Source organism: Gymnoscopelus microlampas (assembly GCF_963454915.1).
Source record: "Gymnoscopelus microlampas genome assembly, chromosome: 10".
In the NCBI taxonomy this organism is placed as follows: Eukaryota; Metazoa; Chordata; class Actinopteri; order Myctophiformes; family Myctophidae; genus Gymnoscopelus; species Gymnoscopelus microlampas.
The window spans coordinates 35172735-35183978 of record NC_139947.1 but is presented as its reverse complement, the minus strand read 5'-3'; the positions used below and the strand labels follow the sequence as shown (position 1 = coordinate 35183978).

The 11244-nt window shown below is 39.6% G+C and overlaps 2 protein-coding genes across 3 annotated transcripts in view; both read right to left on the bottom strand.

Annotated features, from left to right (window-relative positions):
• The window catches only part of LOC311053073 (rho GTPase-activating protein 4-like), a 15310-nt gene extending 12094 nt beyond the window's left edge, over nt 1–3216 (bottom strand). For both annotated transcript variants that reach the window (XR_014601604.1, XM_084068456.1), the window contains exons 1-4: nt 3098–3216; nt 987–1073; nt 393–564; nt 44–206 (exon numbers count right to left, since the gene is read on the bottom strand). Coding sequence is in view for 1 of the 2 variants with exons in the window: in XM_084068456.1 (XP_083924582.1) it covers nt 44–206; nt 393–564; nt 987–1053 (402 nt within the window). In the remaining variant the exon portion in view is untranslated. The remainder of the gene's footprint in view (nt 1–43; nt 207–392; nt 565–986; nt 1074–3097) is intronic.
• Nucleotides 3217–5287: 2071 nt separating this feature from the next.
• Nucleotides 5288–9780, bottom strand: naa10 (N-alpha-acetyltransferase 10, NatA catalytic subuni). Its single transcript, XM_084068423.1, has 8 exons — nt 9593–9780; nt 9076–9174; nt 8914–8972; nt 8317–8362; nt 7435–7550; nt 6959–7003; nt 6766–6850; nt 5288–5853 (listed from the first exon to the last, which is right to left on the bottom strand). The coding sequence occupies exons 1-8, from the start codon at nt 9611–9613 to the stop codon at nt 5671–5673; spliced, it is 654 nt and encodes a 217-aa protein (XP_083924549.1). The 5' UTR covers nt 9614–9780; the 3' UTR covers nt 5288–5670.
• Nucleotides 9781–11244: the final 1464 nt, after the last annotated feature.

Genomic DNA, 11244 nt, shown 5'->3' with positions numbered 1-11244 from the left:
TTTAATGGACATTCATGAGTGGGTTCAGTGCTTGTGTAAGTACCTTCCTGGCCAGACGCTGTGTGTACTCCAGGCAGTGTGTGAGCGGCTGGATGAGAAGGTTACTGTAGCTCTCACTGAGCCCGCTGTGCTCCCGACTCTCCTGACGAGTCTGGGTCAACAGGGTCAGCCAGACCTGAGCCACCGAATGACCGCCAGGGTCCTTCCTGTGGCCCCAAGAAAGAAAGGAGAAAACGTAATTAAAGCCTAATTTAAACATGATTGAAGATAATATCTTCAATCAACTGACATCTGGCTAAATATTATTTAGAGAGCATGCAGTGTCCAGCTAATAACGTAATGTTAGCAAAGATAAGGTCGGAGCACCTAACCCCATCAGCTTCTGTACCCACCTCTTGATCTTGGCAGAGAACCTTTCGGACAGTTTGTCCAGGGAGCGGGCGTACTCTCCCTCAATCTCCCCCCGTCGTCGCAGGTAATCGGTGAGGTCCAGGAGCTGCTGGCTCTTCTGCTCCAGCTGGATGTCCAACACCTTCAGCTGGTCTACCAGCTGCAGACGTACCTCTGAATGACAGAGAGATGAGAGAGAGAGAGAGAGAGAGAGAGAGACACACACACACACACACACACACACACACACACACAGAAAGGAGTGTAAAAGCCAAACCGCACCAATGCAACTCTTGCAACAAAACAATTTTAAGGTCAACGGCACCAATGCAACTCCTAGCAACTGCCATTGGGGATAATGGTTGCAGTTGCAAGGAGTTGCATAGCATCATTGGTGTGGCCTTATATTACTCATTATGAAATTCATGCATACAGTAGAGGCTGAAAGAATGTGTTCCGACCTGATCACTTGTTAAGATATATATGATATAACATATATATATACACTGTATATCACTGTATATTCATATACTGCATAAATAATATTATGTTACATTATTATTATTATACATTACTATAAATGTTTTTCCTTTTACCTTTGATTTGCGTGTCATAGTCCACCAGTCCACTCCTCTCCTTCCTCAGCTTCACATGGGAAGTCATTGTTGTTCCAGGGTGGAATTCTGTAAAAGAAAAGCAAGGGTGTCCTTATCTCGTTCAAAGTATCAAGTCCTTCTCATGCCTCTCTCCTTGTGAGAGTTTGTTTTGGTTCCAGCGTGTGTATGTGTGCACGTGTACGCACATTGGGGGGAGGGGGGCTATTTTTGATCTTACTCCCCTGAACAAAGTCTGGCAGAAATCATACTCCATTGATGGACCCAATCATGTCCAGCTACTTGACACACTTTCTCATTCCACATGCCCCCTTCCCCTCCCCTTCTATTATACACACGCTGGTTTCTTCCTGTCTGAGTGAAAATAGTGCATGCTCGCGCCTTACTGTAACACATCTCCTGAAAAGTGGCCTTCCTCTGCACTCCTGCTCTGCTGATTGGAACACAACTAGAAACGCGAGTTGGCATGTGTTGCCTGCCGCACGGCTCTCTGATGCAAGAAGTTCATGAGGGGGCAAAAATAGCACCAGCAACATTTCAGCTGCCCTAAAAATAGGGGCAGCAGCACCACAAGGGCGCACAACTCTGAGGGGATGTTTGCGTTGAAGATTATAGGTGATTTTGGTCATGTGATGGTGTTGGTCGCCGACTCTGACAGTAACCATTCTATTCTGTTTGATATAGTTAGAAAAGTTATAGTTATAATAAATATATCCTCACTTGAATAAGCAAGCTCAATGTGAATCCACAATTTCAGGGTTAATTTGTAACACTAATTATATTTGTTCATTACTATTATAATTATTTATTTCATTGCATGTGAATCTAAATGTAACAGCAAGGGAAGTAGTATCAGGTCAACAGGGTTCTTTGAACTGGACTGGATGAAGTACTGAGGTTATGATTGGATGATCCGACTGTAATTCTCCTTTCTTCCTGTTTAATTTGAGAAGGGAGCCACAAACTCATCAAGTAGAAACGGGAGAGAAAACAGAAGTCTTTTTATGCAACGGCTTTTGGCTTGGAGCCCAGTGTGCCTGTGTGTGTGATGCCTGAGGGGCAGCCAAAACACATGATCGTTTAACAAGGCCTGTGATGAAGGGAAGATTAGCAACTATGTCGCTCTGTGTCATTTGTTTTTCACTTAGCTCTATGCTGAGGAGAGCTTTAGTGCACTATGGAAAGGGGAAGCCAGGGGTGTTTCCTTACTGAGGAAAGTGGATGTAAACCTTTTGCATTCATCCATGACACATTCTTCGCTCCCTCTCTCTCGCTCTCTCTCTCACACACACACACACACACACACACACACACACACACACACACACACACACACACACACACACACACACACACACACACACACACACACACACACACACACACACACACACACACACACACACACACACACACACTCTCTCTCTCTCTCTCTCTCTCTCTCTCTCTCTCTCTCTCTCTCTCTCTCTCTCTCTCTCTCTCTCTCTCTCTCTCTCTCTCCCTCTCCTTACTTCCCCTTTCTTTTGAAACCAAAAAGTTGACTTGACAATGCACCATTTGTTCTCCCACATTTCACAAGAAAATAACCAACTTCACTAATGAACTGTACATGTACAGTACATGGCCCCACAGCATTGATTGCAACAACAGCCAAATTACGCACTTTGCTGTACAGGGGAGTGAATGTGTAATTCTTCCCCTCTCTGTCACCCACTTTCCATCAGTCCCTCCATTCCTTCTCTATGTGGTCACTGCTGAATCACCCCCTCCAGCATGGGCTCATCACCATGAGCAACAATATTTCACTGATGCCCGTCTCTCCTCGGATGCATCTGTTCATCTGGTTACTGATGTAACCTATTCTTGTAACCTAAGTTTTCAATAAAACCTACAGATGCTGAGCTCAAGATGAGAAACATTTGTGAAAAGAAGCCAATGTTCCCAGTCAATAAACCTTAACTATAAACATGTGAAATCTCTCACAAGATGGCCAGGCTTTTGGATGGAGAAAAAAACATAACAAGAAGCCTGGCCTGTCACTGAGAACAATATAATACATTGTATTCAGTTCAAAACGAAATTGAAAGTCTTACCTGAAGAGAACCCGACTCCTCTGGTTTCTTCTCCACAATGAGATTCTGTAATGCCAGTTGGTGGTACAGTATAAGCCCTGAACTGTTTCACCTCCCCCTCACATTGGACACGGATAGATGTGGGTGGAACTCACCATCTTCCTCTGTCTCGGTGTGTCTCACTCTCTCTCTCTCTCTCTCTCTCTCACACACACACACACACACACACACACACACACACACACACACACTCCCTCTATCTGTCAGCCTTTAATCTCACTGTCTGACACATAGACTTTGAAACATAGACTTGTGCAATAGTGAGTGAATGTCTGAGTGACCCAATGCTTCTTGTGAATTGCAAGGACCCATGTTTGAACCTGACTTCCTCTTGTCTTGCATGGTTAGCCACTCACTTTCCACTTCCTCCATCTAAATAAAGAACATTAAAAAAATAATGTAAACAAATTGTGAAAACATTGTCTTGTCTTTTCACACGTATGGGAGACATTTTACTACTTTACTACTTTATCGATTACCTTTTCAATCGAGAAGAAATGTTTTAACATATAAAAATGTATTTATCAAGAAATCTTTTATACTTCGTTACACAACGGCGTCATACAAAAAGAGTGAAAATAGCCAATCTACAATCTCACAAGTCGTGAGCTTGTAGATTGGCTATTTTCACTATTTTTTAAATGTTTTGAAAAAATGTACTTGGAATGACTTGCCCAAGAGAGCCCAGTAACAGTGCTGTAACACAAATATTTGGGCACTCTGACTTATTTGTTTCATGCTTCATGATATTGGGGTATAAATAATTACCTCAAGAACAGATATACTATTAGTGCAACATCACTTATATACTGATAACCCATTTGGCTGGCCAATTGAAATACTTTTAGAGTCCTTTTTATCAGTTCAATTCTTTGTTTAGTTACTGCACTTTGGCTTTGTCGGGCATTATAGATTTTTTCAAATAGATAAAATGGATTAGTTCGATTAACTGTTACACCCCTAATTTGTGACAGTCAGTGGCATTAAGATCAGTCTGGTACTCTTGCAGAAAGTGGTTAGCAAGAACCCCTTCCCTTTGTTTGTTTCCTTCCTTCCTCATGCACTAGAACTGTTGCTTAGTCAGTATGATTATCTCTGAATTTACAGTTTTTGACCAATATCACAAAGAACACAGAACAAGAAAGGGGAAATCTACTGTAAAATTGTCCATCCCTCGTGTATAATTATTACTCAACTTCAATAATGACTACTTCAGTTCAAAGTAGGGGTGGAGGTGGGTAATTTGTCCAAAGAAGATGTAAGCAGCAATGCATAGTTGATCCAGTAAGACATAACCAATACAAGAGAGGTTTACTGGGAAGTAGTTTGCTGGTCAAAAAAGTCCAGTTGCAAAATATAGTCTCATATTACTGTAATGTCAAGCTCATTTTCAGGTGTGTACTACTGACTGAATCATCAATAAGAGCAATAACTTTGCAGAGGAAAGCATGAGTTTCTGTGCCAGGCCAGAAAAAGCAACTGCAGCATTCGATGTGTGGTATGCAGAGTCCAAACCAATGTCAGACACATACATTACGCCTAGTAGATTTTCAATATAACATTCAGCAGAGCAGTCTTAACCACAGTCCCTTGTATTCCTATTCTTGGCATGTCATAAGCGAACATCTGGCTAAAATAGGTGAACATTTGACCAAAATAGCACATAGAAATAGCGCATGTGTTGTGAGCTTGTAGATCAGCTATTTTCCTACAAAGAGAAAAAAGGAGTGGGGTCAAGTATAGACCCCTGGGGGACCCCAGTCAACAGACCAACATTTTTTGTCCAAAGAAAAATAAAAATAAAGAGTAAATTTGTGTTTGTGTATGTAAATTTCATAATTCCATAATAATTACGGAATAATTATCCATAATAATCATGGAATTATGCATTGTACTTATGCATTGCCACTTCATGGTTGGGTTGTCTTGATAAAAGGTCCTGCGACCGAAATGTCGATATATATATATATATATATATATATATATCTATCAATGCAGAGGTAATGAGTGGAATTCAATTTTTTCTTTAAAATCTTGATCTTTGGGGAATTTGATTCCCTGCACCACTGAAGAGATAAAGCAAGTGGTGTGCATGTTGCCTTCAACGTTGTGTGCAATGTACTCAATGACACAAGTGCAGTACTAAATGTATTCATTTTACAGGTTTATTGGTAGTATTTTCGTTAAATACTCAAGACACCTGACAGAGGCAAATTGAAAAGCATTGTATATGTTTTCAATTTTGAAAATCTTACAGAAGCTGGGGCCCACTCCTGAAGCAGTAACAACACCAAGTAGTATAATAAAAACTTTTGAAACGAGTCGTGAATTTGAACATTATTTTCATTTACAAAACATTCTCCCCATTTTCCAAGTCTCCGTTGTTGGTCAATACAGTGAAAAGAGAGTTCTGAAACAAAAAAAATGTGTGGTTGGTTAAAGGTATCAACGGCCAAGATGGTGAGACCCAAGGTAGCATCAGAGGAGGTTCGGGATAAAAAAAGAGTAAGGGATGAATTAAAAAATAGCTAGAGTCATTGTGAATCAGAGGAGGAATCTTTGACGTCCGTGCTTTCTGTGGCCTCGCTAACTTCACTGAGCTCTTTACTCTCTCCTCCGCTGTCTCTTTCTCCCTCTCTCTCCAGGTCACCAGACCCCGACAGGCTGTGGGCAGATGGGGCATCTGGTCCCAATACGCGTACTCCTGGTTTTCGTAACTGCAGGCCACAGACAGCACATTGGCATTGGTACATTTCTTTACAGAGAGTTCTGTTGGAGCAAAGCAAAATTAGGATTTCTTTCTTGTACTGTGTACATTGTGCAACATGATACATACAAATACATGGTTTGAGAAGTCATGAAGTCCTTCAATGCCATCTTAAAGGATAGTTCATCCCCAAAATGACTTTTTTTCTATCGATTAGTCACCCCATGGAAACTAGAATTCATGGATATTTTTGTTGCATTCCTAAGCCAATAATTTGATGACCAGCAGCAGTTCCGGTAGGAGACACAAAGAGTCTCCTTTGTGTTTCCTATCGGAACCACTGCCTACTGGTCCGCTGGTCATCAAATTATTGGCTTAGGAATGCAACATAGACAAAAATATCCATGAATTCTAGTCTCCATAGGGTGACTAATCGGGTGAAATATTCCTCTAAGGAAGAATGCCAGTTTAAAACGCATAGCAAGCAATCAGCATGTAGCTAACTTTACAGCCATTTTTGTTCCTGGCTTCTCAATGCTATTCTAATAATCTTGTGCACTTTACAGTCTTAACAAATAAAATAATCATTTCAAGGAGCTTTTCGTTATATTTTGTGGCCTGCTTGGAAGCGGTCCCACCAGCAGTTGTTACCATATAGTAAATCAACAATGAACATGAGCCATAAAGCAAAAAAAAGCTCACATCGATCTGAGTTGAGTAAAGAGATGAGTACAAAAAGAATATAAAAAAAGCCTTTATTAACATAGTGAGTCACTGCGTTTCGACCGAACATGGTCTTCATCAGGACATAATTCAGGACTGTTAAATATTCGTCAGGGACAAAGAACTGGACAACACACCATCATTGCTAGAGAGTCGCCATCATTGCTATGGTAAATAAAACTTGGGATTAGAAAGTCACCTCATCTGCCATGTGGGCCAAATCTCTCTTCATGGCGTAGGCATCCTCCCCATCTGCATAGTATTTAGGCTCTACTTCACTAATTCTGTGAAAGGCCAAGGGAAAATGTATCAATATATAACAAATGAACATGAGCGACATGCAATAACTAATATTGATAGACAGATATGACAGATATGACTAAAGGACTTACTGGAATTTCAGTGTGTTGGAGTACAAGTGCAAGGCAGCTCGGTTGCTATGATGAGAAAATAAGTATTCATAAGTTCCTTGCAACAAGAACACAGGTGCACAATTATCAGTATTCACACCCAGGGGTTGCTAGGTGAGTGGGACCCTGGTTATTTATCTTAAACATTAAAGAAATTAGGGCTGCAACTGTCGATAAGCACAGGTTTTGAAAATACTTTTACAAAACATTATATATAAATGTACCGATTAACCACCGAATACAACGCATTGTAAGCTTGTACATCTGCCATTAATTCCCCCCCCCCACACACGTTACACCTAGGATGATGCCCAAAATAGGGATTGATTATTAATAGATTATTTTGATTAAATTACTGATAAACAATTTTACTATAGATTAAATCTGTTAGTGTTGCAGCCCCCAAAGAAACAAACACAGAAATACAAATCATATGGACAGCTTGAAATGGGCATTACCTTTTGCGCACATGAAGAGAGACATATTTAGCATTGAAGTTTTCAATCATGGCCCTGCTGGCCTGGTCCATGAGCTTCTGAGCCAGACCCAAGCGTCTGTGGGAGCGCTTCACAGCCTGGAAGACACAGACAGCGACTTATATTTACATTTCATATAACAAACATTTGGCTGACTCTCTTATCTACAGTATCCGTCTACAGAGGTGTCGACCGCGATCGATCGCCGCTTTTCAAAGCCCACACAATATCCCAATACACAGATTTGTCTGCCTTCAATGATCGCTGAAACGGAGCCTGTGAGCCAACCAGGTCTCAGTAAAGACGTTTATTCCAGTGGTTCTCAACCTTTTTGGCTGGCGATCCACAAAAAAAAAAAAAGAAAGACTTGGCTATGGCTAGCAACCCCCATCCTTCACTCACCAACCTAACATACAGACATTGAACAAACTCAGGTGCGTGTGCACACATACTGAGTGACTTCTATACAATAATAGACTGAATAAAATAGCAAAAACAATTACTTCATAATTATGGCTTTAATAAAGTTAATTTTCTCGAACTGAGGTTTTGATAAGAGAACTATTCTTACACTCAAATCGAACCGTGCAGCTGAGCAAAAGGCGCACCTCTTCAAAGTCCAACGGCTCTTTTATCCTATCCTACAGTATCTGTGTTTGTTTATGAAGCCTAAATGCCAAACAGAAATGTAATTTTAATTTCTATGTTCCAATGTTCAATGGCAAAAACACAATTCAATCGTTAATTGCAATCGTTAACTCACCACTTGTGTGAAAATTAATCATCAAGTGAAATGTCCTAATCGTGAGCAACACAACACAGGTGTGCAGGCTAGTCTCTCTTTGTTGTGGAGCACAGACTCACCAGAGATGTAATGTGACCATGAGGGACATCATCTGGGTCCTCCTCCCTGGAAAGAAACAGTTTGGTGAAACCCATTAAAAACACCACAAATCAGATCTACTCAGTGGTGGAAAAAGTACTCACATTTTTTACTTAAGTAAAAGTATCAATACCGCAATATAGAAATACTCTGTTACAAGTAAAAGTTCGGAATTCAAAACAAACCAAAAGTAAAAGTACTCATTATACAGAATGTCCCAGTTCAAGTTCTCAAATGTATAAAACTCTTCCGAAAGTAGCCGATCTACAAGCTCACAATGTGTCGCGCATTGTGAGCTTGTAGATCGGCCATGTATATAGGGCTGAAGTGGTTAATGTACGTTTTGTAATAATAATCTAAATCTACCAAGTAACAAGCAACTTAAATTTTCAAATAATTGTAGTGGAGTAAAAGTACAATATTTGCCACTGAGATGTAGTGGAGTAGAAGTAGAAGTATTGGAAATACTTAAGTAAGTACAAATACCTCAAAACTGTATTTGAGTACATGTACTTAGTTACTTTCCACCACTAGATCTACTTAATTCAATTGTGCAAAACATTGTTACAGATACTCACATCTTGGCCAAAACATATCCAACTATTTTGCCATTTTCGTCTTCTGCAATGTAGGAGAGCTGAAATGTAATGGCAATGGACACTGGTTAAGTATGTACATATATGGGATTATACCGACATAACATGTACATGGAAACTTATAATATTAACAGTATAATTCACCTGTGGCCAAGACAATCCATGATAGAAGTAATATTTCATTTGGTAGTTCTCTGGTAGACACAGCAGGTTACAGTGCTGCATGTTCATTAGGTCCTCTGGCTGTTTATGAGAAGAAGAAGACAAAATTAAACACCTTTGATTGATTGAATACTTTATTAGACAGAAAGGCCAACAGCACGAGTACAGTCATACACTTGGTCTAAAAGGATAACCCCAAAAAGCCCTGAGGACTTGTTTCCATTGAGGACCTATGCATTCAATTCAGAGACATTTAAATACATACAATAATATACAATACTATATCCTAGACATCATCAGCACTGGCTGTTAATTCATCTAAATATATAAATATATACATATATATAGCACAAGCATGAGTTATGACACAATATCAGCATTGTTAATAAATAATAATAACGACTAGTGCTAATGTTAGCTTCAGTAACGAGCTAAGCTAGCTAAGATTAGCCGGTTGGAACTGCATGGCTGCTAGAAAAAGCTTGTCGGCCAAACTTACCCTCGCATTTCGTATGTTCATTTTGTCAGATTTTGTTTGTATATCAGGACTATGGAAACACCAATGAACTGTAATAATACAGACTAGAGGTCTATTAATTCATAATATTGACAGAAACAGATTAGATTGTAGAAGCCTGGTCTAGCTAGCTAAATTTATGTGCTAGCAGAGAGGGGAAGGAACCAGGATACAACGGCTGTCAAGCTGCATATAATGATTACAACATATCCGGTCAGCGGCTGCACTTTGACTCCAAAATAAAAGCTCATATGCTTACAATATGAATATGATTTTTAAATCTGAGGCTTTTTTACTATTTAAATGGTTTTGAGAAAAAATGCTGCTAATTGTCCCAAAGTGACAGCAATTTGATTGCTGCTATTTGTTTCAAAAAAGCTTAATAGCCTACCCTGTTGAAGGCTATATACCATACGTATATTTATATGTACATGCCACGACGCAATGTGACATAGCTCTGTTTAACACAATACTGTACCCCCTCCAACTGTATATACTTTCTCCTTTTTCTTAAACTGTTTTTATTATATTTTGACACTTGCTTTGGCCAATGTAAACGTATGTTTTCTCACGCCAATAAAGCTCATTTGAACCATAGACTGTAGATTTGAACACGGCAGGACCGGTTTTTTATTTCAAAGTAAAATATGCCAGTGTCCCCCCCAAACCGGATAATATATTTTGGAACATTAAAGTTAACTTCACTACTCAGGAACATGTGTTTGTCACGCCGGAAGTTCATCTCGCTCGGAGATCAGTTTCCACATCCAGTGACAGTGTCAGTGACTGACTGACGTGACAGAACCATTCAATTACTTCATGTATTATGTGTGAGATGCTAAAATTGGTTATCAGTTTAATTGGATCAAAAAGCACCATAAAGGCCATAAAGGCTCCAGACAGCCCAAAACAAACTGGTCAGGCAATTGGCCTCTACACCACAAAGGCACATGTACCTATCAAACTACTTAAATCACCCCCCCCCCCCCCAACTGTTTACTGTACATATTATTTTTCTTTTTTTATTACAACTCGTTTATATGATGTTTTGCATAGTATTGTATATTTGTCTGTCACTAAATGTTTCGATGAATTGAATGCACACCCCAATAAAAACAAGCCAGGCTTTCTTGAGTTTAATCCTTTTTAGCATCCCTTTGTATATAACTACACTTTCTGTGCTTTTTTTGTAAACTGCTAAATAAAGTATTCAATCAATCAAACAAAACAAAAAAAATACACTGCTAGATCTACTCAATAGCATTGAGGCAATTTGCATCAGATCGTTACTAAAATTAATCTATCTGTCTATCTGTCTATCTGTCTATCTGTCTGTCTATCTATCTATCTATCTATCTATCTATCTATCTATCTATCTATCTATCTATCTATCTATCTATCTATCTATCTGTCTATCTATCTATCTATCTATCTATCTATCTATCTATCTATCTATCCTGTCTGTCAGGTTATGCAGGAATATCCTACCCATGGAGTCATGGACAACCTATTCTGGTTGTGTGAGTCTGTAAGTGTATTCATTTGTATACTTACGTAGTTTCGCTTCTCTTGTCCAATCGGGACACTGAGGCTGCAGCGTGCAGGTGTCAGGTGGGAGGGACTGTCAGGGTATG

Coding starts and splice junctions, on each gene's coding strand:
- naa10 (XM_084068423.1), bottom strand. CDS start 9,613: ATGAACATACGAAATGCGAGG. Junction 7,004..7,434: donor TCTCTTCATGTGCGCAAAAG/GTAATGCCCATT, acceptor TTCTCATCATAG/CAACCGAGCTGCCTTGCACT. Junction 6,851..6,958: donor TCCAACACACTGAAATTCCA/GTAAGTCCTTTA, acceptor GGCCTTTCACAG/AATTAGTGAAGTAGAGCCTA.